This window comes from Camelus ferus, chromosome 11 (assembly GCF_009834535.1).
Source record: "Camelus ferus isolate YT-003-E chromosome 11, BCGSAC_Cfer_1.0, whole genome shotgun sequence".
Classification (NCBI taxonomy): Eukaryota; Metazoa; Chordata; class Mammalia; order Artiodactyla; family Camelidae; genus Camelus; species Camelus ferus.
The window spans coordinates 49,807,187-49,833,848 of NC_045706.1; the positions used below are offsets into that span (position 1 = coordinate 49,807,187).

Below are 26,662 nucleotides of genomic sequence, written 5' to 3' on the forward strand. Positions count from 1 at the left end.
TGGTAGCATGGGGTCTTTGCCCCCACCCCGCTAGCTGAGGGCTCCCTCCTTCCCATGTCCTCTGGCATCATCCTCATGGTACCAAGTCCAAGAGTCAAAGCTCACATATTCAAAAGTCTCCTCACTTAGATTCCACTTATTCTTCCTTTGCACGCAATCCCACTGAGCTTGGCTACCTGGCTCCGCAGGCCATGGGTGACAGGAGCAGCAAACTAGGAAATAGGAGACCAGCTTCCAGACCCAGGCAGAGTAAGGTAGCTGGGGATGGGACAGTAGAGAGAAGAGCTCTGTCCCGACAGCAATCTATGGCCATGGGACAGAGGCATGGGCACATCTCAGGAGCTCCAGGACTGTGAGGAACTGGCCCACAACTGACACTTGTGGTGGCTCCCTAATCATCAAGGCAGGCGGGCGTGGAAGCTAATGTTTGCTGAGCTTTTACTATTTGCCATACACTTGATATTTGGCATGTGCTTTGTGGAAGGAGGTCAGGAAAGATGCAATATTTTTTTAAAAGTATACAGTTTCCTGAGGCTGCCGTAACAAATTATCACAAACTGACTACCTTAAAGCAACATAAATTTATTCTCTCACACTTCTGGATGTCAGAAGTCTGAAATCAAGATGTTGGCAGGACCCTGCTCCCTCTGAAGGCTCCAGGAGAGAATCCTTCCTTGCCTCTTCCAGCTTCTGGTAGCTCCTGGTGTTTCTTGGCTTGGAGTCACATCATTCCAGTCTCTGCCTCTGTCTTCATATAGCCTTTCCCTCCGTGTCTCAGTACCCATTTCCTCTTCTCTTACAAGGACTTGTCACTAGATTTAGAGCCCACCTAATGCAAGATGATGTCATATTCAGATTCATAACTTAATTACATCTACAAAGACCCTTTTTTCCAAATAAGGTCACATTTACAGCTTCTTGATGGACATATCTTTTGAGGCAGGAGTAAGGGAAACACTATTCAACCCACCACAGAGGGATCCTTATCTAAAATGGTTTCAAAAATTTAAAAAGTACCACTCTAATATTTAATCAAATGAGCCACAGTTCCTAGTAAATGTTTTTATATAGAAAAGCTCACTTCCTGAGTAGACCAGGTGTTTGAGCCCTGGATCTACCTGGAACTCCCAGAGTGCCCACTGTAGATCAGGGCACAGGGAGGAACCCAACCAATCCCAATGAAATGGACTGGTTCAGTTTCCTTTATATCCCTTCCTCAAACCCCATGTGGTTCAGTGGGAAACTGGAGAGGGAAGAGGAAGGATCATTAGCTTTTGAGTTGAGAGGTAGGAGTTCAAACCCTCTTCTGCTCCATGTTCACCAACTTCGAAGCCCCGGAGCACCTGTACCAAGCCCTTCTGATCCCTGCCCGCCTTGCAAAGCTTTGGCCTCAAATGTTTTTTGTCAAAAATTCCACTATTGCTATCCTGCCAAAGGCATTTTTAAAAAATCGAAGTACCACTGTATTCATTAATTAAAGCTTTTTAAATAATAACATTTCCCTCTGATTAGAAAATAATAGAGCTCAGTTCTATTTAAAAATGAAAGAAAATCCTGCAACCACATTATCTGGTCAATAAATTGGTAGATATCTTTCCAGATTTTACCCCAGGCATATTCATGCACATATCTTTTGTGTAAATAGTTTCGTATTATACTTTTAGGAAGAATGTTTGTTATCTTTCATCCAGAATTTCTAAATATTTTGTAATGGAGTAGTTTACAAGTTGCCTCACTTGCCATCTTGCTTAAACTCCAGTTTGTATTTCCCACTTGGCGATATATTGTGAACATTTCCCCATTTAACAAACATTATTTTACAACGTAATTTGCAATGGGGCATAGTAACCCCATTGAATATATATAATAATCTACTATAAAGTAGAATATATATAATAATCTATATATCTATAGTAATCTATAATAATCTGTTCTCTATGGTTGAACATTTCCTTTGTATCTAATTTTTAATATACATTTCTAATAAGCTAATATATAATAATCTAATATTAATATATAATATGTAATTTAAAATATAACTTAATATATAAGAATATAATTTGTCCTCTATGGTTGAACATCTCCTTTGTATCTAATTTTTTACATTATAAAAGATGGTGTTATAAATACCTTTACTGCCACATTTTTATGCAATTTCTGTAGGAGGAACTACTGAGCCAACAGGTTTGACTATTTTAAGACATTTGATAATGTCAACAAAAAAGGATGACTCAGTTTTTTAAAATAATTAAATATATGGACATGATAAAAAATTTTTTAAATTCAGAAAGATAATAATCATGACAATAGCCACAGCTAACCTTCACTGAGGGTCTCATGCAGTCTCCTACTTTTATATATTATTATATTGTATAGAGTGGGTACTTATTATATATTGTATTATATTGTAGATCCTATATTTAATCTTTATAACTGTCCTATGAAAGAGGTACTGTAAGTATTCCTATTTCACAAATGACATTGAGGCTTAAAGAGATTGCCTAAGGTCACCAGGCTGTAAGTGGCAGATGTATCATCCAAACCCAGGGAGCCTGACTCCTAAGCCTGCTCTTGACCATCGCAACAAAGAGGTAAGCAGCTCTCTTGCCTCCATGGAAAGCTCTATGCGGAAGAGCTGCAGGAGCTGCAGTGAGATTAGGCTCTGGCATGTGGGCTAGACCAGAGAGAGAGGGGACAGAAAGGCTCCAGGCAGGGACCTCTGTGTGGCTGTGGCAACAGTACAGTCAAGAGCTGACGGAGAGCTAGGGCAGGTCCACAGACATTGCAGAGGCAGAATCCACAGGGCTGGGGTGAGGCTGGCACCGGGGTTTCTAACTTAGGAGGTGGGTGACTGGTGATGCTGTTAGCAGGAGTGGAACCACAAGGAGGAGGTGTGGCCAGATCACAGAGGAGAAGCCTCGCTCCACTGGGGGGTGTGCTTGTGAGTCTGCCTTGCCCCTTCTGCTGAGGCCCTCTTTTCCTACAGCTCACACAATGCCTGGCATGCAGACTGGTAGAGCCAGAGCCCCTGGAAACCTGGCTGCTTCTCTTTCCCCTCCTGCTTCTCTCCCACTCTCTCCTGTTTGTGTTGCTCCAGTGAGCTACCTATTGCCACCTCCCTCCCTGCTTGAGGCTCTGAGGATTCCGACAGATTTATCCTCCCCCTGGAGAAGGGTGGGAACACCCCCTCCTTTCCCTCAGTGTTAATTGTTAATTTCTCCTCTTAGAAGGAGAAATGGCTGGGAGGGGTCTGACTGCTAAAAACACAGCCCTTTCTTGAGTACTCCGTGGGCCCAGGGAATACCCTAGGCCTGGCAACAAAACCACAGCCCAGAAGCTGACTTGTAAGAGGTCCAGAGAGTAGGGGGCAGCCTGGCCCCTACGTTCTTTCAGTTTAATTTTACTAAAAACATCACCACTGAATGCCTATCATGTGCTAAGCATTCAAGAGACACTGCAGTGAACTGGACATGGCCCCTGCCTTCAAGCTATGACCCTCTCTCAGCCAGACAGCTGAGTCATAAAAGGGGCATAAAGCCAGTGCCATGGGCACGGGGTTGGGGGCTGGCCTCAATTCTGCATGGTGAGTCTAGGCTGCAAAGCTGGGATATTCGACTCTGGATCCCGATCTACCTCTAACTCTACGTGTGACCTTGGGCCAGTCTCTTCCCCTCTTGGGTCTTCAGTTTCCACAGCTGTGAAGCCAAAGTTCAGGACTCAGGGGTTTCTGAGACTATTTCCAACCAGGGCAAGAGGGAGTTCTGTTCCTGGCTCCCGAGTCCTTTTTTCATTGCTGCTAGCTTTTTGCTCCCACTCTTTAAAAGCAATGAGAAGAGGCTGGGGTGGGGGCAGGGGACATGGGGACTATAAAGAAATTCCCAGACTGGTTTGTTGCTTTTTTTGTGAGGACAGAGGAACTGGGAGTGCTGGGGGAGGGCAGAGGGGAAAGACAGGGATAGAGTGAGGCGGGGGAGAGGCGGGGGAGAGGAGGGAGCACATATGAGACAGAAGAATGAAATAAAGGGGAATTCAACAAAAGGAAGTGAAAAGTGAGTGACAAGTTTGAGGCTGCAGGCCTGAGGCCAGCCAGGCCTTCAGGGCAAAGAATGGAGACAAACGAGCTAGATTTTCATGCTTGGTAGACAGTGAATGAAGAGCATCTTTTAAAACCCTATCAGGAACTCTTTGGATTGTCATTAGATCTGGAGAGGGGAAAAAGACGGAGGGAGGAGATTGCTGCATTTGGCCCCCTGGGTGTGAAAAAGTCCTGATTCTCTGCTGGCGGCTGGGGGTTGGGGGGGGGCCTTCTTCTTGCTGGAGCCAGGCATGCCTGGGCCCCTCAAAGGTTTCGGTATATTATTTGTTATTTCAAGGGCCCTTGAAATTCAGTGGCTGGCTCCCCCTGCTCTCGGTGGGTGACACCACACTGGAGCTAGGAGAGGGAGGGAGAACTGGGGTTGACACCGGGTTTCTAGCTCCTTGTAGGATGATCAACCATCTGGACTTGCCTGGGACAGGACTTGCAGTGCTAAAACTGGGAAAGTACTGGACAAACCAGAATGATTGGTCACCAAACTTTGGGGTGAGACTGGTGGGAATAGGAGGGAACTGACTTGCCCAAGGCCAGTCCCACTCAGGCATGGAGTCAGGGCTGGCCTGGTCTTGGTCTTGGCCTTGGTCCTGGTCTCCAATTGGCCGCCCAGCTCACCTGCTCAGCTGGGAGAGAGGAGATGCTAAGATGGAGGTTCTTTGTTTGCACATTTTGTAAAACATGATGGGAAACATTTGAATATGACTAGAAATTAGTTCATATTTCAGAATTGTTCACTTTATGAAGTATAAAAAATGACTTGGTTGTGTTTTTTAAAATGTTCTATTATTTAGAAATGGACACTGAAGTCTTTACAAGAGAGATGTTAGATATCTGGGATGTGTTTTAAAAGATTCTCTACACAAATGAAAACAGAAGTGTGTATGCAGGATTGGGGTGCATGGGGGTGGGGGGAATAGATGAAACAAGGCTGGCCATGACCCAGTGGTTGTATAAGCTGAGTGATGCTGCATGAGGATGCAGGATTCTATTCTATTTTATGCATGTTCAAAAATGTCCAAAACCAAATCTTAAAAAGAGGAAAAGTAAAGCATGGCAGTGGTGCAGCATAGTGGTGGTTAAGACTGCTGGCTCTAAGGCAAGAGAGCCTGGGTTCAATCTAGCTCCACCGTTCACTGGGCAACGTGTAACATGTTAATTGCTCTCAGCTTCAATTTCATCCTTTATAAAATGGTAATAATAATTCTGATCTCACAGATTAAGTAATAGAAGTACTAGAACTGTGCTTACAACATGGTGAACACTCAATAAAAATTAGATGCCATCCAGAAGAAGGGAAATTTGGGGGGCCCTTTTAGCTCAGGAGAACTTTCAGAGCTTTGATCCTGGGAGTGGGTGTTTTTCCTGGAATAACTTTTCTTTTGGAGAGGTCAGCTACTGGGACTCAGGCCTTCTCTGTACAATGAACCTATGTAGACTGCCTCCCTTCCCTCACCCCTGGCTTCCACAGAGCCCCCTGCCACCCCTCTCTTCTGTTCTCAATCTTACGTGTTTCACAGACCTTAGTCTCCCCACCTCCTCCAGGAGGTCTCAGTACCATGCTTGTGCCTTCATGCCTTCATTTGACTGATTTCCTCTGGTCTCTGTCAGTCAACCATGAACTAAATGCTAGAGAGTAGGTTTTAATCTCCTTCTGGGGTCTCTCTCTCAGGCTGAGCACACAGAAGCATGAGAATATGCTAGTTCACACATAGGGACAGCACACACTGAGACACACACACATGCACACAGAAGCATGGGCACATGCATGTGCACACACACATGCAACATTAAGTAAGGCAGGTATATTGGAACCTGCTCACAAATGGGACCAGCAGCAAAGAGGCCAGAAGGCCTAAAGATGCAAAGAGAAGAGGAAAAGGGGGCCTGGTCTTGCTAGTTGGGGGTCCATAGTGCAGAGCTAATCAGCGCTGTGAGTGGCAGAGGTTGGGGGCCATCGGCACCTGACGCCAAGCTCACTGCTGAGGTCTGTGTTCTCAGAGTCCAGAGCCAGGTAGAGAGCAGTAGTGACAAGCCACTTGCCCCTATGCCAGGAGACAGCATAAAGAGACCTGCATGTTGGAGGCCAAGAGCTGATCTCCTGCCAGACTACAGCCATTGCTGATGGTACAGCAGGAGCAAGAATGGAAACAATAAAAATCTCCATTTACTCTGCACTGGGCACAGATGCTGAGCACTTGTCTTGTGTAATTTCATTTAATCCTGACAATTACCCTCTGAGGTATCATTGTGTCCTTTTATAGTTGAGGAAACAGAGGCTGAGAGACATTAGGTTCCTGGCTCAAGGTCACACATCTGGGGAGGGTCAGAGCTGAAATTTGAATCCAGAGTGTCTGTCTTCAGAGCAGCTCTCAGCTATTACACTCTATTACGCAATTTATGCTGAGCAAAAAACAAAAAATGAAAAACAAACAAAAAATGATACTGGGGATGGATTTATGATTGAAAATGTATGATGTCTCAGATTTGATTTAAAATAATCCACAGAAGTAGTGTTGGAAGAAGTGGGTAGGTATGTGAGTGAAATATAATTGCCTCTGAGTTGATAATTGTTGGACTTCAGTGATGAATATATGAGAATTAATTATACACTTCTATTTGTAAATTTTTTCGTGATAAATTTTACTGGTTCTGGGTTCTACCTTGGCTGTAGCACCACTGGACGATCTTGAGCATGTTGCTGAACATCTGTATGCCTCGGTTTTCCCACTGGTCCTTGCCCCATCTGTTTCCAATTCATTGCAGGACTGCAATGCTGCTTAATATGTACCCATGGAATAAGGGGTGTGGAATACCTCAACCTGAAGAGACACCAGCCCCCCTATTTCTAAGGACAGCCAGGGACCCCTTCTAACTGAAGATCATTCTTTGCCTCTCACTTTGCAGAAAGAAAAACTCTGGCAGAGCTGTTTGTGTGATTTGTCTGTGTCCAGGCTCCTGGAGTGTAAAATATAAGTGTGTGTGTGAGTGTGAGTGTGTGTGTGTGTGTGTGTGTGTGTGTGTGGTGGGGAATGTGCAGTGCTCATTCCACCTGTGTGGGTCTCCTCTTCTCTTCCAAGTCGCCACCTGTTCATTCCTCGTTCAAAAGGGGCATAGGGGCCCCAGGCAGAAGGGTGGTGCTCAGACCCTGGGGGAGGCAAATGAGGCTCTGGGCCTCCCAAACACTGGGGATGATAAATGGGGTCCAAGTCTTTCAGGCTTCATTATAGAGTCACCATGGGTTTGCCCAAACCATGGCAACCGATTCAAGCAATGATTAACCTAATAAAGCAGAGGCAAAGGGGAAAAAGATGCATTCAAGACCCCAAGTCAGGCCCTGGTTCTCCAGAGGCAGTAAATTTCCCTTCAGTGGGTACAGTGTCCAGGCCCCAGACGTCCTAAATCTCTGCCTCTGGGAGTGGGGGTGGGGAGGCCTGTGAAAACAGTAAATGGATGTCAGAGATCAGCTGGGGTAGCTCCAATACTCACTTAATGGTGCCCCTCCTGGGCCCTTCTGGAAAACAGACCCAGCACTAGGGGACAGGGAGACATCTGCTTTAGCTCCAGGAGTCAGATCACCTAAGCTTTCTTCTTTTGAGCTCTGATATATTTGGTCCTGGGGAGGTGTATGTGTGTGAGTGTGTATGTGAGCATGTGTGTCTGTCTGTCTCTGGGGTTGAAGAGCAGGCAGCAGAGATTCTGCTGCTGCCGCTGTGATGGCAGCCTCAGATGACTGTCAAGGATCCCTGCCACCTGGTATATGTGGCCTTGTGTAATCCCCTTACTTTGGCTGTGGGCTGGATTTAGTCATTTCTTTCTAGTGAATAGAATGTGGCAGAGGTAATGGGATGTCACTTTTGAGATTAGATTACAAAAGACTGGCTTCCACCTTGGGTGTCCCCCTACCTCTTCTTTGCTTGCGCTGTAGGAAGCTATTTGCCATGTTGTGAGCTGCCCTATGGAAGTGCCCACATGGCAAAGAACTGAGGAAGGCTTATGGTCCAAAGCCACTGAGGAACTAAGGCCTTCAGTCCAATAGCCCTTGAGGAATTAAATTCTGCCAATAGCCACATAAGTGAGCTTGGAGTTGGATCTGTCCCCAGTGAAGCCATCAGGTGAGACTATATCCTTGGCTGACACCCTGACTGCAGCCTTGTGGGACACTTTGTGCCAGGGGTCCCTACCTAAGCTGTGTCTGGATTCCTTACCTACAGAAAATCCACATAAATAAGTGTTTGTTGTTTTAAGTAGTTAAGTGTTTTTTTGTTTTGTTTTGTTTTGTTTTTTGTAGTTTCTTATGCAGCAATAAGTAACTAGTAAAACAGAGGTAGTATCACTGGTGATGGGGTTAAAAGATAGAAGGAGCATCAGTTCATCTCTGTAATTAACAGGCTTATGGGCTTGGGCAAGTCATATAACCTCTCACTGGTTAATGTGGGAAAGTCAGTCCTGGCCCATACCTTCTTAGCTAGTCTTCTGTAGGAATGAGATGGAGATGGAGTGGATATTATAATGAGGCTTGTTTCAGATTGCAGGCAGGCACATGAAGTCTATGGACATATTTGTCATCTCATCTGAATCCTTATAAAACCCTATGAGGTAGGTTACTCTTGTGATAACCCAGTCTCACCTAATCAGGTGGGGCATCTTCTAAAATAGACCCATAGGCAGCCAAAGAAGGTTGTTTTGGTGCTGAGGAGGGAATAAAGCAGGTAATGGATCTCTATGTAATTTATTCCAGAGATGATTGGAAAACACTTGAAGAGTTTAAATAGGAGAGTGACAATATTATATTTGCATATTTCTCTGGCTGCACCATGGAGGGTGCAGTGACAAGTGTTGAGATTAGAGGTAGAGAGATCAGTTAGGCAGTCTCTCCAAGCAAAAGATGAGAGCCTGAACTAGAGAAGTTGTCATAAGGAGGTAAAGGTGAGGCTAGGTTCAAAAAATACTGGAAAGGACAAATCAGCAGGACTTAAGGGTTAATTGGATGTGGCTAGTAAGAGAGAAGAGTCAAGATGAACCCTAGATTTCTAGTATGGATGACTGAGTGATGCTAGTTATACCAGGAACAAGAGGCAGCATTAGTTCGGAGTTAGGAGAGAGTAATTCCATTTTGGACATGTCTCATTTGGGGGGCTCAAGTGACATCTGGATATGTAATCTTGGAGCTCTGGAAGGATAGATCACAACTGGGGAGGGTCACTAGGAAGGAGTGGGTAGCCCTCGGCTTAGGTGCCAACTTGCACTGCACAGGGGTGCAGAGGAAATTCAAATTCATCCAAAAGTGCCCCCTCCCCAAAAACAAAAGCCTGGGAGAATGAGAAGAATTTGACACAAATGAAGATGTTAATAATAATAATAATAAAATAATAATTATTATTATTATCATTTATGGTAGTTAGTGTGCACTAAAAGCAAGCATGTTTAATCAACCCAGTTAAGTAGCTATGACTTATTGTCCCAGCTCCACAGGTGAGGAATATGGGCCGGAGGGAGGCAAAGGAGTATAATTGAAAACCATAAGTTAGTGGCAGTACCAGGTTTTGAACTAATGCCTCTGTGATTCTAAAGCAACTGTTTTTAACCACTCTGCCATTTGTGTATGCATTTGGAAGACTTCTTTTTGCCTTTGTTCTTGAAATAACTAAAACTTCATTTTAACCCAAAGAATGAGACCCCTGTTGAGGGCAAAGTTCCAAACCAGTTTTCCAAGTTTAGGGCTGCTGCATTCTAAACTTCCAATGCAATTCCACTTTCTCAGATGCTGTCAGAAATTCTGAAGCTGGTCACTCAGTTCTAACTCCATCAGTTATAAGAGAGAGTTTTTTGGCCTAGCTGAGAAAAGGGCCTTTCTGAGTCACACAGTCAGTTGGTAGCAACAGAGTCTATGCTTTCCCCACCACATCAAGGAAACCGACAGTCTTCTGGGTCTACATATCCACAGGGAGCTCCCCAGGGACTCCAGCCTGGAAACGTGGGCAAAGGAGGTTGATAGGTGGTTTCTTTACTGAGAACGCCAATTTCCAAGAAGCGTCTCTCACTCTGAACCAAAGCAGTTATTTCAGCACCATGGTCAGGGGCGCGCCGCTGCTTTTCAGGACCTCGGTGCCCGACCTACTTAGGGCGGCAGGCGTTCTCTCCCACCGCCTTGGCCCTCGGATCCCAGAAGCAGAGGAGGTCACACAACAGCCTGGAATCTCCCTAAGGGCCTGGGGGTGGGGGGCGGCCAAAGCACAGGGTCACCTCTTGGCCTTACAAGACCCAGAGGACCCAGCTCGAACCAGAGCATAGACAACTGGAGACTGAGTCAGCACAGAGGAGAGAGCGCTAAATTACTAGCCTAGAGCCAGGGTCAGAGTTTTAGCTTGCTCCAGTAACTCACCGAGTGATTGAGGGCCTTGGGCAAGTCACCTACTTCCAAGACTTTGGGTCTCTGTTTCCATGGTGTGACTATCTGGCCTTGCCCACCTCACTGGCTGTAGGAGGGGGCCTGATAGAAGAGGTGTCCAGCCTCAAGTCTGTCACTGTCTGTGCTCTTGGCCCTTTGAAGGTGGAGGAGTCAGGTAAGGTTAGTGACTGTCCCCCACGCCCATCCCCCACTCCTTCTTGAGCACTATCTGCAGGTATTTAAAAAGAGGAGGGGGAAAAGAAATGCAACAGAGAGTATTAATTACATATATGTAGAAATGTAATTATAATATACTCAGTGCTTATTCTGCACCACATTCTCAGCCAAATGTGTTCCTCCCCCCTGCACTGTTCCCCTGGGTCTGAAGTCTCTTTTCTACTGCTTCCAGTAGAAAAGGTGGGAGAGCTGTAATTCCATCCATTGCTAGCACGGGTTTCCCTTAGGCACCTAGAAATCCAGTGAAAGGGTATCAGGGACTCTCTCCAGCTTCTCATGTGAATTAGCTGAGGCTCAGAGACTTGTCCAAGGTCACACAGCTGGGCAGTGGATCTATGGGTGAGAGGAGGGGCAGAGTGCGCTTGTGGGGTCGCGTGTGGCCCTGGCCCCGCCTGCCTTTGTGCCAGCCCAGCAGCTCGGCTCCCAGACATTAGCATTCCAATGGCCCTGGGATGCTTTTGTCTGCGGTTGCGATCAGCTTCGGGGGTGGGGTGGGATGGGGGCAGGGCACCATAAATCTACCTGCTTGTGTGTGAGGACCGGGTGGGAAGGGGTGGTGCAAGATTCATGTGCTGTTTTTCTGGAAGGCAGGGCTCAAACAAAGGCAGAAGAAGGGGAAGAGTCCTTCTATCTGAGTGTCTCTGCAGACCCTGCTTGGGACCCTGTTCCACTTTGGGGGAGTTTGGGCACAGGCGATAACCTCAGACCAAAGGAGGCTTCGCAGACACTCTAGCGAAGGCATAGTGGGAGGAGGGTGGGCTTCCAGCAGAGATCCAGAGAAGCTTGACTGATTTTAAAAGCCACTGAAGACAAAATGCCCGTGGAGGGGTGGGGGTGTGTGTTTGTGATGGTGATGCTAGGCTAGTTGTATGTGCCACTCACAGAAATGTTTCCTAGCCCTTCTTGATGAGGGAAAGAGACATGGGTGAGATTTATCACCTCGGTGTGGTTCCAAACACCTTGATGGAGCTCATCCTGGGCAAGGAGCCCTAAACCTTCCTCTACCTCCTGACTTGAAGAGTAGAACTGACAGCTCTGGGGGTCAGATCTGCCCTGACCCAAGGTGGGGGCACAGCATTCCAGTTGGTTAAACAGTGCTTTTTTTTTTAATTCGTGGGGCAGATGACCAGTCTTTGTGTGTTGGTTGACTAATAGCTCCTTAATGAGCACCCTTATAAGCAGGAGAGGGACTGGCAGTGGGTGCCTCCACCTGGCACCCAGGGCCAACACTTTTCCAGCTTCAGGAAGTTGTTCACACCAAGGGAGTCCTCTGCCTATTTGAACACTACTTCCCACAGCCTTTCACAGGAAGAATCATCTTCCTACCTGAGGACTTCCTCTCTACACTTTTAGTCCAGGGCCAAAATACCACCTTCTCTGGCAAACCTCCCAATCCAGCCACAGGTGACAATCCTACCATCCCTCCTGTGGCTCTTACTTCCACTCAGCACCAGTGTTTTTTAACCTTGAATGATTTTGTCTACATACTTGATATTGTCTCTGGAGGACAGAGATGGGCCTGCCTGATTTTTATGGCTGTCCACCCCTCCCCCTAATCCCCAGTAAGTAGCAGGCTGTGGCTTGGTCTGTGCAACTTGGAGCTGCTGACACCTGCCCGGGCGGTGCCCCAGGTGGAAAATTGGCTGCTGCAAAAGTCACCAATAACCCATTAATCTCCTCCTTCTAGATTAAAGCTGTGAAATGAAACAACACCTTTGTTCATTCGTTTGTTTGCAGCGTCCTCCTAACTGCCCCCAAATCTGGCCCCTGATAACTAAGACATATCTCCTCCCAGCTACCATTAGGGACTTTGGGAATAAAGGAGAGAGGAAAAGTTCAGTTTGAAGCAGGGAGGGCATAAGAGACAGATGCAAGACGCGTTAACCCCTGCAAAGTGGCCACCTTTGTGTTCTAACACACTGGAAATCGATATATCCACCTACTCCCAGCCCCTGACCCTGCCACACCCCACTGGGGTTGGACTGCTGCTTCCCTGGGTGCCCTGGGGCTAATCCAAGGAGGCTTCTGGGGTTCAACTTGTAAGGTAGGGTGCCCACCTTCCATTTTCCTGTTTCAGAGAGTCAAGTAGACTCCAAGTTCTTAGAGGTCAGACCTGCTTCCTGGAGGTCCTCGGGGTCTCTGAAGCCACTTAGGGGTGCTCCAGCAGTGCCATGGGGACAAGTTTCAATATCACTGCACATCAGTCTACTTTGGGAGTGATAGCGAACACATGGCTGGAAACCTTGAATAGTTTCTTGATAAGTTTTTCAATCAAGGCTGCCGAGTGTCCAGGAGGTGTCAGAGATTGCAGCTGGACCCTCTACCTTCTCTGCTCCATACCTCTCAGCCCCACAAATGATGACACCATAGCCACAGCACCAGCAAAATGAGCTCAGAAGATGTGCTTGGGCTCTAAGCACTTTGGGAAAATTCCTGTGATGCACAGCCTGCTGGTGGTGTTTCCAAGGGCTCCAGCCCTGCTGTAGTGTTATTACTCTCTCTTCCCTGAATGCAAGTCATTCTAAATCCAGGCTAGTGGCACTGGGAAAAGGGCCAGTGGCACCAATGAGTTGCCCTAGTTGGAGGCTTGTCTTTCTCCTAAACCACTGTTTGGAATAAGATAAGTTGTTGTCCCATAAATAAAACAAGGGGACTGGGCAGTGGTTTTTAAGAGCCTTCCAACTCTTATTTTCTAAGTGTGTATAGCTGACTCAAGTCAACCTGAGAATCCTCAGATCAACCTGAGAATGCCACCTGCCCGGCCTCCAGCCTAGCACCACAGTCTCTCAGACCAGGCCTCAGGAAGGACCCAAGACCCACGGAAAGGGTCTCATCCCTCTCCTTGGACAGAGCCCCCCTACCCTTCCCAACCCCAGTCACAGAGGCTGCTGCCCTCTCTGCACAATCAAGTTACCTTGCTCAGGCTTCTTAAGAATCCTTTTTTATTGGCTCAAAATCTCATTAACCAGTCCCTAAATAATCTTATGTACAGAATATAGACTTTTCCCGCTATGAAATCTCATCAATAAATACAAGTGTGTAAATCAGGGGAGGGGCCATATAATTTACTGGACAAAAATTCATTTCAAAAGATATCACATAATTTACAAACTGATTTTTTTTCAAAGACAAGGGTGCTTCAGGTCTCGGGTGGGTGGGTGTTGGGGGAAGCTGCCAGAGTCTGTCAGGCGCTTTCCACTTTCGCCATTCACAGCCTCATCTCCTGCCCCTGGGAGGGCGATGGCTCAGGAAAGTGCACAAGGAGAAGGCAAAGGATCACCTTCGTGGATTAAGGCAGAGTAGAGAGGCCGAAACCCCAGACTTGATAGGGACTAGAAGAGGTCAGCGACGTCTTTGAAGAAGACACTGCCCAACAGGAACCAACGTCGAGAGACCAAATATTGGATTAAGTCACATTTGAGGGTAGAGTGGTAAGAGACAGGCAGGCAGACTTCAGTGAGGGTAGGGTGGCTGAGACGGCGAGTGTCTCCTGCTGTGTAGTGCTACCATTCTAGTCTTCTTTGCAGAAGATTTTAGGGTGGCCGCAGGGAGGGGGCCTAAAATGCAAATAGCCTGCAATGCCCACTCGCGGGGGCAGCGGCAGAGGGTTGCAGCTGGCGCGGTACCAAAAAAAAAAAAAAAAAAAAAAAAAAAGGAGGAGGGTAGGGATAGAACCCGGCCTGCCACCCTCTCTGGGCCTGGGCGAGCCAGAAGCAGGAGGAGCAAGTATGCCCAAGGGCCGCCCCCACCGCCGCTGCCCCACATCTCCGAAGGCCTCCGCCCTCTCCCTTTCTCCCACCGGCAGACAGGCCCCTTCATAGAAAGTCTGAAAAAGCCAGGGCGCCAGGGCGCAGGCAGACAGGGGAAGCAGGCGCCTGCAGCCCAGGGCCCTCCTCCAGCGAGGCGGCAGGGCTCAGGCTGCCCGCCTGGGAGACAGGGGAATAGAGGGAGCCCCAGTCTCCCAGGGAGCTGCCGTCTGGGCTGCCCAGCTCCTCGCAGGGCGGCACAAGTGGCTCCAGCCCGTAAAGGCTGTGGTCCGCTATGCGCAGCGTCTGTGTCAGCGCCCAGATGTAATTGTGGGCGAAGCGCAGCGTCTCGATCTTGGTGAGCTTCGCGTCGTCGGGGAAGGTGGGCAGGACGCCGCGCAGCGCGTCCAGCGCGGAGTTGAGGTTGTGCATCCGATTGCGCTCACGGTCGTTGGCTTTCTTGCGCCGGTTCCGTCTCTGCTTGCTCAGAGCCAACTCACTTTTGGGCCGGCTGCGTCCTCCTCGCCGCGCGCGAAGCTTCCTCGAGGCGCCTCGGCAGCCGCCCGCTTCTGCCTCGGCACAGTTCCCCAGCACGCGACTGGGGCTGGGCGGAGCGGATGCGACGCAGGTCACTTTGTCGTCTGAGGCGCCCTGGAAAGTCTGCTTTGTCTCATGGGTCACTTGGACAGCTGGTGCACCAGAGGGATGGGGCGCCATCCTGCGGCGGGGCAAAAGGTAAGGGTAAACGTGGGTCGATCACGCAGTTCCCAATCTCGGGCCGGCTGGGGGAAAAATCGAGAAAAAGCCATCACTCCCCGCTCCCGCCGGACCAGAGGACCCCCTTTTCCCTTGGCCCATCGCTCTGTGGCCTTTACCTTGTTCTATGGCGCAAAGGGTTAGAGAGCGGTGGGCAGTGAGAGCAGCGGTGAGCTGAGCTGGCCTTTTCCTCTGCAAATTCAGCTGAGATGCAGGCGCCCCTTCTTGAAAGTTTCCCCAGCCCCAGAGAAGAAAAGTGTAAAGGGGGTCCCGAGCTTCAGCGCGGCTGCGAGACCATGCGGATTTCCTGAGGCGCAAGTCGTGTGCCCCTTGGCACGCTTTATCTGCTGCTCCTGGGCCAGGAGCGTGCCTGCCCGGCTGCTGCCCGCGCCGCCATCCAATCAGCGCCCGGGCCAGGGGGCCCGCGCCACGCGAGCCCGCTCCTCCCCCGCGGGGCACAGCTGGATTCCGGACAAAGGGCTGGGGCCGAGGTCGGGGGGTGGGGGTGGAGGGGTACGCCGCTCTGTTTGCTTTCTCCCCACGGGCTCTGTCCCAGCAACTCTCGGTTCCTCAAAGAGCCTCGCCCAGTGAGAAGAGCCTCGTCTGGCTAGCGTCTGGCGGCTCCCTAGACTGTTTTGCTCTTATTCTGTCTTTCCTTGATATCTAAACAGACCCCTTCTTGATACCCTGAAGGGGGCTTTGGGAAATGTGTAGGGTATGTCAATACCCGTGTGATTACACATGGGGAAATTGAGACTCAGAAAGGAGACAGCTTGCCCCAAATCACTCTGAAAGGACAAGGAGCCAGGTGTCCTGACTACCAGCTTGGAGAAGCGTGTAAAATTCCCAGTGCCATTCTGCTCTCCTGCACTGTGGGTCAGATTAGGAAAAATAGAGGGTGACATTTCACTGACCCTCTCCATTTTGGGAAGGGGGACGGGGCAACCAGAGAGAGAGATCCTGCTTATGTTCCTGCCACTTAGAGACCTTTCCTGGGGATGAGGAGCCCCTCACCACGGTGCCTTGAGATGACATCCAACACTCCTCAGACATAGATGCTTAGAACCTCACCCCTCATCCCCCATCCCAAACCTAAGACATTTCAGTAGTGCCCCAGAGGCGGAGGGTGGCTATTGTGGGACCTCCAGGGGGCATTCCACCACTACCAATTGTGGATAGTATCCTACAAATCTGCCAGGGCCTGCTAGGGAAGAGCTTAGGTGAGAAGGGGTTAGGAAAGGGCGGGGAGTTCACAGTGAGCCCTTTTATCTTCTCAATGCCAGTGGAGTGCTGGCACTGCAAGAAGCAGATCAACTCTTTCTGCCCTTAGTCCTCCTGTCCAAACATAGGAGGGTAGGGGCTGCCGGCCGCTTTGTGGTCCAGCCCCCTGCTGTGATCTAGGCAGAGGTCAGGCGGTGAGCACAGGGATTCCACAAGTCCCTGGTTGGCACTATCTTGAAATCTTTCCAAAATGAGTCTGAACACATCACCCCTCCTTTCTTCCCCCACCCCTCCCTTTTGTCCCCATCCCTCCCTTTTGTCCCTGTTTCAGACACCCTGTGGTCTTCTGCTTCCAGTCACTCAGGGTGAGGAGGATCACAGCTTCTGCTCCTCTCCCTTGACTGCGACACACCCCAGGAGAAAGCCAAGGCTGGGAAGACCTGGGGGTGGGGTGGATTAAGTCTCTGTAGGTGGCAGAGGCTTCACTTTCTAGCAGGTCCATATACCCTGAGCCCCTGGAAGCTGGCAGGAGTTGGGGGCAGAACCCGGCAGGGAAACTGAGGGGATGGGGTGAGGGGAATAGGTAAGTCTGTGTATCTGCCCTAGTGACACCCTCTTGACACTTGCCCAGTCTGCTTGGAGGGTGAAATTACCTCTAAGGCAGAGAGAGGGTGAATATGCTTGGGAGCCAGGGAGAGGTGGCTCTAGGAATGCATGGAGATAGAGGTGCTGTGCTCAGCGTCTCAGCTAGTATGCTGTTGGCAGAGGCTTCCTCCCTTGATGCCTGGGGACTGAAGCTAGAGGTCAGGTTCAGGATCAACAAAAGGACCGGCCAAGACTCCTGAGTTCCAAGTTTTGCTGTTGCTCCTCCCTTAGGTCACAGCTTGCTCTGAACTTGTCTTCTAGTCATAAGAATGAAAACTTTAGGTCCATTTAACAGATAGAAAAGTCGAAGCCCAGAAAGGGAAAGTGACTCATCCAAGGTCACACAGCAAGTTGTAGCAGAACCACATGGAACTCAGTATTAATCCTAGTATTAGATTCTCCCTTGCACCTGTTGCCTCTCTTTGATGGGGGGAAAATATTTTGTCAAGGCAAAAACCAGACATCCCAAAACATAGAAAATAGAAGTCCTGGGTCTGTGAGGAATGACAGGGTCAGAGTAGAAAAAGGATAGTGACCCCATCTCCCAGTGTCAAGAGGAGCCAATGTCCACTTACGCTTTATCTCTCTGCTTTCCACTCCATCCCCTTGCCTTGCATGATTTCCATCCTGCACATCAGGAACTGATGCTTCCCTAAGGGCTACAGGGCCCAGCCTGGCTTCGTGGAGGGAACCCTGACCATAAGGGATCAAAGAACCCGTACTGATCCCCACAACCAGGACCTTCATCCCTCAGCGGCCCTCAGATGAGAAACGAAGGCGGGACTCATCTTGGCTCAACCTGGGTCAAGTGGCTCATGGGTACAGAGGAAAGCTGCAGGGCGAGCTTCCTGCACCAGGGAAGATTCTGGGGATATTTGGGGACCTTCTTGACTGGGAGAGAATTCTGGCACCAGCTTAGAATTCTTATCCAGCTTCCCCAGCGCTCCTCCTGCTCAGGGTTCTCCAGGGCTTGCAGGCCGCCAACAGTCCCGCTTTGCGCAAAACACAGTTAGGGCGAGGAGCGCGCAGCGGCCGGGGCAGCGGTCTCCTTGGGGCACTCAAAAACTCTCTGCAGCCCTTCTTCTGGTCAGAAGGGCGGGGCCGGAGGTGGAGGAGTCCTTGAGGGTTAGAGGTCAAGGATACACGTACCCCCTTTCCGCTGCAGAGGACGCACAGACCCCCTCTCCAAAGTTAACTCCTGTGCTTTTGGAGGCGGAGGCGCAGGCTGTGATAACTCAGTGCGCACTGGCGGTTATTTGTGAAGCGGCTCTTCCAGCCGGGAGCAGAGCCTGTTCCTGAAGCCCCCGGCCCGTCGCTGCCTGTAAGGCCTCTGGGAACCCCGCAACCCTCGACTCTCCGGAGACCTAGGCTTGCCTAGAGGCTGAGGGGCCCCAGGAGAGAGGCGATAGCCTGACGTCTGGAGACCGCGGGTAGATTGGAAAGGAAGGAAGGCAGCGGTCCGCCCTACTGCCTTCTCGTTGGCGGGGGGATTCTTAGCAGTGCCTGGGGGCTCTTTGAGAAATAAGCTGGGGGAGGGTGGCCACAGGAAGCTGAATAGCTAATAGCTTGCCAGTGGAGGGGGCTTCTTTCTCTCGCCTTCGTCTCGGAGCTGAAAGAGGGGAAGACAAAAATCTGGCGAGCGAGCTGCCCGGGCCGAGACTGGCCACTTCAAACAGCCCTTCAAACAAAAGGAGACGACGAAAAGAAAGCCCCACCTGTCTCCAGTGTTTGCTAAAATAATAATAAATAGATTTCGCTTAATAAATAATTACAAGAGATTGTAAAGTGGAGTGCTTTGGAAAACATCTACCACGGGAGTCCCACAGCCAGCCATCACCTGCTCCCAAGGCGGGCAACTTTATTGTTAAGCCACCCCCCAACTAGTTCGCCTCTGATAAACTCTCCTTCGTTTTCACAATGACTGTTTACTCATAGTTAGCACAATATTACCTTTGCCGTGATAAACCCAGAGTGGGGAGACCTGGCCCCTGGCCCCTGGGCACACCTGTCCTAGAAGCTGACACATGGATTTGGCACGGAGCAGGCCTCCCCCCGGGATTTCTCCCGTGTACATTGGCCCAGTTGCCACCCATTTATAACAGGTTGGCTGCAAGGCCTATCTCAGTCCTATTTGTCTTCTTTTATTGAAAGCATATGGTCTCCAGGGGCTCACCAGCCCCATATTTCATCTGCCGGGAGCTGGGGCGCTTCCGCAGGCTGGTGCTGCCCTGCGCGCTGCTCCCCACCCAACTGCTGCTGCGCCAGCTGAGGGTTTGGCGGAGGTGGGGTGGGGAGAGAGATAAGGCAGGCTCCTCATTCGCTTTGGGAGAGAAGCCATCCCCTCAGAGACTCCCCCTCCCCGGCTCAGGGACCTCGTGCGCTCTTGAATGGGTAGCTAGTTCTTTTTCTTGGGTAGGTGAGAGGGCGCCATATGCCACCCCCCAGGGCGCACGAAGGAGCTGCGGTCCAGGGAGTCCTCTAACAAAAGGAAGAGAGGGCCCGGGACCCCAGGAGCATCCGAGGTCTTTATTTGCAGATCCCCCTCCCTGCCCAGGGCCGCCTCGCCCCCCCCCCCCCCGAGAGTCCATAGCTCGCACGCAGCTCCTGGAAACAAAGTGTCTACATTATCTCGCCGCCGGCGGAGACAGTGAATGCGTGAAAAGGTGCATTGCGCACCAAGACACCTGTTGAAGCGGCGCCTCTTCTCAGCGCTTCTCTCTGCTCTGCCCTGGGTCAGGAGGGAGTGGGGGTGGGAGGAGGGAGAGATACTGTGATTTGTGGCGACATATGTTGAGCAGATCGGTGTGTACTCTTCACAGGGACACATGCACCCTCGCTCCCATACACACCCCGCGAGAAGGAGCAGCTGCTCTCCTCACCTTCTCCTGACATAATACCTGGGCCAGGCGCTTTAGAGTCGCCTTTTGAGACTCCAGCTCTCCCCCACCCTCTCTGCCTTCCGCCCCCACCCGCCGTCCCAATCTTGGCAGCTTCGCTGTAGGACTTTATTGTCAAATTTAACAGATGCGCATTTGTTCCCAGCGCCCCGGCCTCAAACACACACACACACAAACACACACACACACACACACACAGACACACACACACACACACACACACACAGCCAAACACAGAAAACGCGACCGATGACACAGATGCTGAGCGTGACATGTCCATATGCCCGGTCCGCGCCCGCCGGGGCTGGGGAAACAAACAGCGCTGTGTAATTTTCCCTCCCCAGAAAGGAAGAAACGGAAACCGCCAGGAGGCCGTGAGGCCATCTCCAGGCACTTCCAATTTTGCGCTTGCCCTTTGCCGCCGTGGCGCAGTGCGCGGCGCGGCGCTGGGGTCCAGGAGGGCGCAAGGATGTGGACTCAGAGCGCAGACGGAAAGGCTGCGGGAAAGGGGTCCCTGGGAGAATTGAGAGAGCCAGAAGCTCTGCAGGTGCGGGTTGGGCACTACCTGATCTCTGGGCCTTCGCTTGACCTCTGGGCTTTTAAACTCCTGGGTAGTGAAGACGCCTCAGTCCTCCCGAGATTCCCATGAGTGGGCATCCACCTGAGGCGCACTAGGGCTGGAGAAGGCCACTTGGCACACTTCGCCAGGCTGCTTATCCCCTCTACTGGTGGCGCTAATAGAGCATGATGAGAATAGCATTCAGTGTGGAGTAGGGACCTGGCTCTGCCACTATCACTGTGCCACCCTGAGTGAATTATTTCACCTGGGCCTCGGTAATCCCCTCTATTAAAGGGGAAAAGCTGTGGAAGAAATACTTCGTAATTTTCTTTTCAAGTTTTGCAAAATTTGGATGTTTTGGATAGCAATGGGCCTTAAGCTGTGAGTGGAAGAAACCCAAAGAGTGCAACTCCCCTCCCTCAATGCCCACATTCTGTTTCTGGATCTGAATTTCTAGCTAATGGGTCTTTCACCAACAGTTGAGGGCCTAGGGGCAGTGATGGTCCTGAGGAAAGACAGGCACTGAGGGGTTTAGGAAGCTATCTTCTTCCCCTCCATCTTTCAGCTTTCAGGGCATAGGAACCTTTGGGCCACTCTGATACTCGGTGATAGGCATGCCTGCTGATGCCCAGTTTTCAGACCTTCATTTCTTCCAATGCTGGGATGGATTGGGGAGGCTGGGTGGTGGGTGTATTGCTCTTAAGCCCCTTGGTCTCACCAAGCCTGTTTCTGGAGAAAAATATGCCTCCTCCCATCCTCATTGTAAGCTTGGATGAGCTCTGCTTATTCCAAAGGAGAGATAGAGACAGCCTCCCTCAGCCTTACATAAATTTTCTTACTTTCTGTGTCTTTTTTGACTGAATGTGGCTCTACCATTTCTGAGATCCACTGGCCCAAGGAAGGGGGCAGTCTTCTTTAGGAGAAGTCTCCTTTGTAGAAATCAGGGCTTGTGCTGGCAGGGGAGCCCTCTGCCTGGTGGTCCCTCTGTTTCCCAGTCCTTGTGTCCCCTTCCCAACCGGCTCCTTGGGGATTCTGTCTAGGCAAAGGCAATCAAAACCAAAGGGTGTCGGAACTGCTATGAGTTGGGGGTGAATGCACCTCATTTCTTTAGTTCACCGTGGATACCCCTCCACCAGTCATCAGATTGGGAAAGCAGTAAGGGGACAGGGGTAGCAGGTGGGGAGGGTCAAGAATGAATTCTAGATCAACTCAGTGGAGAAGCAATAGAATGTAATGCAATGCAGTTTTCCATGCAGTACTTAATAACATTAATATCCATACAGAACTTTGAAGAAGGCAGATCTCCCTCTCACACAACATGTGAGGGGGCCAGGAAGGGATTTTTCTTGTCCCCATTTTACTCCTGAGTAGTCTACTGCTCAAGGTCATAGACCTGAGTCTGGAACTCCTCTTCCCTGTGTCCTCTCCAGCCAGCTGTCAGGGAATCTTCATTTTGTCGCCCTTGGCCCCCTACCCACTGCCCACACTCCAGGATCTTCATCCTGCCAGGCTCTGGAGCCCTCTGGAGGTGGGCAGATCTCAGCCAGGTCTGTAGGGACACAGGAGTTGAAGGGTTTGAAAACAATAAATAACAGACTTTCCCCTTCTCTCTTGTCTTTCTCTTTCTGTGCTTCCACAAGCCTTCCCTAGCTCCCCGAAATGCTGTGGACACAGGGCCAGGTTTGTAGGACTTTGAGAATTGGCGCCTTCTTAAATTGTGTGCCCAAGGCACCCCATTTAGCTCACCGCAGCCCCAGCTGTGCTGTGAGGGCAGTAAGCTGCATATCCTTCTTTGCTTAGACTGTAAAGCAGGTGGGCTCAATTTTTTTTTATTATTATGTGGCACTATCAGAAAACTATGTTAAGCACATTCTTCAAAATATGTTAGTATTTGTTAATCCTTCACGTATTATGTACAATATAAAACATATGCAAAATATGACTTACTATAAATTATAGATGTCTTTCTGTGCCAGCCAGCATTAATAGTGGAAAAGAGAATGCGATTTTGAGCCAGGCATCCTGGGTTCCATTTTGGACTTCTGCACTTAGTAGCTGTGTTAGTAACTTTGGCCAATTGACTCAACCTCTCTGAGGCGCCTCCTATAAAACGGGGATAATAATAGAGAACCTACCTCATGGGGCTTAAATGATCTAATTCATGTGCTCTGTTTTTATGAATACAATGTAATACATAAATTATAAAAAGTATCTCCAAAGAAATTTGCACCCAAGAAATAAAAATAAATATAACTGGAAGTTCTAATATGTGACTCTCCTCATGCTCCCCTGTCTGGGCAACCCACTGCTGTCTTAGCAACCTAAATAGAGGAATCATCAACAGTTATGACATAGGTTTATATTTGATGGGCTCTTTATCACCCATTGTTATTTCTTAGCACATGAGTGAGGCAACATGGTCAGAAATCTGCAAACTACTTCTATGAAGAAACTGAGGCTTTAGAGAGCTGATGTGACTCATCCAAAGACACCCAACTTATATTGTGAAGTGGGAATAAGAATCTAGGTCTTCTGACCCCAAGTCTGTGCTTCATTCACCCTGGCTCTCTGTTACACTCTGGGTCCCACTTACGAGCTGGTTGTAAAACCATCTCAGATAGACTCTTGCCGAACAACTACCAATGAAGGAGGTATGGGCTAATCAATGAGCTGGTGGTGTGTGCATATAGCTCATTTACTCTTGTCCAGCAGAAACCATAGTGGGCTTGGAGGCCCCTGGCATGTGATCTTATTTGGTGGTTGGGTACACTTTGCAGATGTAAGTATAGAGGGGAGAACTTTTGTGCAGACCTTCAATTCTTCACAGGAAACTACAAATCAGATTCCTGTCAATGCAATTGCCCAGACACCAAGATGGCCCCAGGTCAATTGGGCACACCTTACCTCTGCCCCATAAATGTTTACAAAGAGTCATTATGAGAGGGTGGTGGCCAGCTGTTTCCTACAGTCACAGAGGTTAGACCCAGAGGAAGTGGTTTGAATTAGAAAAGCAGAGATTTAGACTATTTATGACTATTTCTTCCCCAAATAAACATGGTAAGAGTCCTCTTCAGATGAGGTGGAATCCTCTCTGTAAAGACCTCCCGTTCTCTGGCCTGGAATGGTTATGCAGTCTGCTTAGAGGCCAGGAGATGGACTGATGACCTTAGGAGACCGCATCCATCCCCATGATTTCACCACCATGAATAGTTAGGCTGACAATTCAGTTGTATAGAACACACTTGGGGAGTCACCTGTCACAGAAGCCCTTCAAGATCATGGGTGGAATTCATTACTATAGTTCTTTAAAAAAATTTTTTTTGAAGTATAGTCAGTTTACAATGTTGTGTTAACTGTAATTGTGTAAATTCTGGTGTACAGCATAGTGATTCAGATATATATATCTGAATATATATATATATATATATATATATATATATATATATATATATATATATATATATATTCCTTTTCATATTAGTTTTCATTATAGGCTATTACAAAGTATTGAATATAGTTCCTTGTGCTATACAGTAGAACCTTGTTGTTTATCTGTTTTATATATAATAGTTAGTATCTGCAGATCCTGAACTCCCAAATTATCCCTCTACTCCCCCATTCCCCCAGTAACCATAAGTTTGTTTTCTATGTTTATGAGTCTGTTTCTGTTTTGTAAATAAGTTCATTTGTGTCTTTTTTTAGATTCCACATGTAAGTGATATCATATGGTATTTTTCTTTCTCTTTCTGACTTACTTCACTTAGAATGAGAATCTCCAAGTCCATTGATGTTGCTGCAAATGGCATTATTTTATTCTTTTTTTTAATGGATGAGTAGTATCTTCTTTACCCAATCTTCTGTCCATGGACATTTAGGTTGCTTCCATATCTTGGCTATTGTAAATATAATTATTATAGTTCTTAACCTGAGTAAATTGTAAGTAATACTAGTCCCCTTCTGAAGAATTACAGAACCATAGCTCAAACCCATGATGTGCTAGGTGTTGTGAGAAATATCAATAACCAGAAAGACTGTCACTAGCATGTGGTCTCCAGCACTAAGTTGACAAATGATTGGGACCTGAGGCTCAGAAAGGAAATATGTCTTGTTCAAGGTCACACTACAAGTGTGGCCAAGTCAGAACCCAAGTCTCTTTCGACCATCTCGTGATCAAGTCCCGGAGCCGTTGCTCTTTGTTGCTCTTGTTTGGTACCCATCCTTCTCTGCCTGGTGTGTGGAGGTCCTTTGTCCTATGTCTCCCTTAATAGAGGAAGAGCTCCTTGAGGACAGTGGCTGTGTCATGTTGAGAATTTAGCAAGGATGTTGTAAATGGGCCCAGGTAGGTGAAGGTTATGTGAGACCTGGGCATCTGGGCAGCCAGCAGGAAGTTGGCAGGATATGGAATGAGTGGAAGAGTCTAATTGGACCCATACTGCTGTTGTAAACTCTGATGCAAGCAATGGATCCAAAGCTGTGGGGACGAAGGAGGCGGATAAGGGGAAACACTTTTCCTCTAAGGGCACAACCTGGAAGTTGTGTGCATTACTTCTCCTTATGTTTTGATCAACCAGTGCTTAATCTCATGGCTTAATATAGCTGCAAGGGAGGCTGGAAATGTAGTCTGAAGTCTGGGTGAACACATGCCCAGCTGCATATTGGAAATCTATTACCAACAGTCTTTATCAAACTTAGTTATTAGAAAATATGAACTTTTCCTCCTTAGATTGCAGTAGAGATCCTTAATGTAGTGTCCATCCCCCTAGCCTAGGGGCTCCCAAGGATTGTGAAACCTGAAAGTTGGTAGATAATGTTCTGTGTGTACATACATCTTTCTGAGAAGATTCAGAGATTCATCAGGTTATCTAAGGTGTCTACGGCCTCCTTTCCCGAACATTAAGAGCTAGTTGTCTAAAGGTTGCTGAGAAATTTGGACAAGTAATACTATCTCTATGATTTTTTTCATGAGAGGTCTCTTCTCTTCTATAGAGATGTTCCAAGGCCCTGAGTGAATAAAGAGCTTTGAATAAAATTGTGACAAACCAAAAGAAGGACTTTCAGTCATTCTGCACACATTTACTGAGGACTGAAGAGGGGAAAGTGCTGTGCTCAGCACTAGGAATAAATCCAGTCTTTGCCTCAAGAGCTCAGAGTCTAATTGTAGACAGGTACCTAGACTAGGAATTATACACCTTCTGTATCTGCTCCTCCAGGTCAGGCCCTCTGGTAGCCCAGAAGTCTGAAAATTTAACAAATCCTCCAGGTGCTTTTGATATGAAGCCAGAGTTGGGGCGAGGCCACAGGTGACTAGCTTATAAGCTTTTGGTGAGGTGACTGCAGGCAAAGATGCAGGAACCAAAGCTAGCAGGAAGAGTCCTCGGCTCTGGGTTCTAACTCCCACTCTGTGGAACTGTAGACTGCTCCCTCATTCATGAAGAGGGGGTTGAGAGAATGATCAAGAGCAGACTCGGGAGTCATCGAGGCAAGTTTGAATCCAGGCTATGGATGCATCTTAATCTCTTTGTAATGTTGGACTAATCACTTAACTTCTCTGGCTTTGATTCTTTCATCTACAAAATGGATGCAGTAATAGTGCTCACATGTAAGGTTGTTCTTCGTTTGAATAAGCTAATAGATGTCTAGCACTTAGAATAGTGCCCAGCTCGCAGAAAGGGCAATGCTTTATTGAGGGTTATTGTGTGCTGGCCACTGGGACAGTGACAGGGATGCACAAGAGAGCAAAATGCACAGTCCCTCATGGGGCTGACGGCCATCTACTTAAGGAGGTGTATGTTAACAAAGCAGTCATATGAATAGATGATGACAAACCCTGGAGAGAGCTCTGAGTGGCAAGCTTTAAGGTGCAATGGAAGCTTGAGATCAGGGAAGGTATTCTAGAGAGAGGACCAACATGCTTAAGGCCTGAAGCTGGAAGAAGCGTGACATATTTGGTAAAGGGAAAGGGCCTTGTGGATGGAGCACAGAGTAGGAGGGAGAGAGGTTTGAGATGAAGCTGGAGGGCTAGCAGGGCTCTGTTTGGTAGGGCTGGGCCCTGCAGGTCTTCATGTATATTTACCCTGAGAGCAATCGGAAGCCACTGAGTGGTTCTGACATGCGGACTGA

The 26,662-nt window shown here is 48.6% G+C and overlaps 2 protein-coding genes across 2 annotated transcripts in view; one reads left to right on the forward strand and one right to left on the reverse strand.

Moving 5' to 3' along the window:
- FAM241B (family with sequence similarity 241 member B) overlaps nucleotides 1-26,662 on the forward strand; it is a 94,237-nt gene that overhangs the window by 16,046 nt on the left and 51,529 nt on the right. The window lies entirely within an intron of this gene.
- On the reverse strand, nucleotides 13,715-15,590 carry NEUROG3 (neurogenin 3). Its single transcript, XM_006195683.2, has 2 exons — nucleotides 15,340-15,590; nucleotides 13,715-15,182 (listed from the first exon to the last, which is right to left on the reverse strand). The coding sequence occupies exon 2, from the start codon at nucleotides 15,179-15,181 to the stop codon at nucleotides 14,534-14,536; it is 648 nt and encodes a 215-aa protein (XP_006195745.2). The 5' UTR covers nucleotide 15,182; nucleotides 15,340-15,590; the 3' UTR covers nucleotides 13,715-14,533.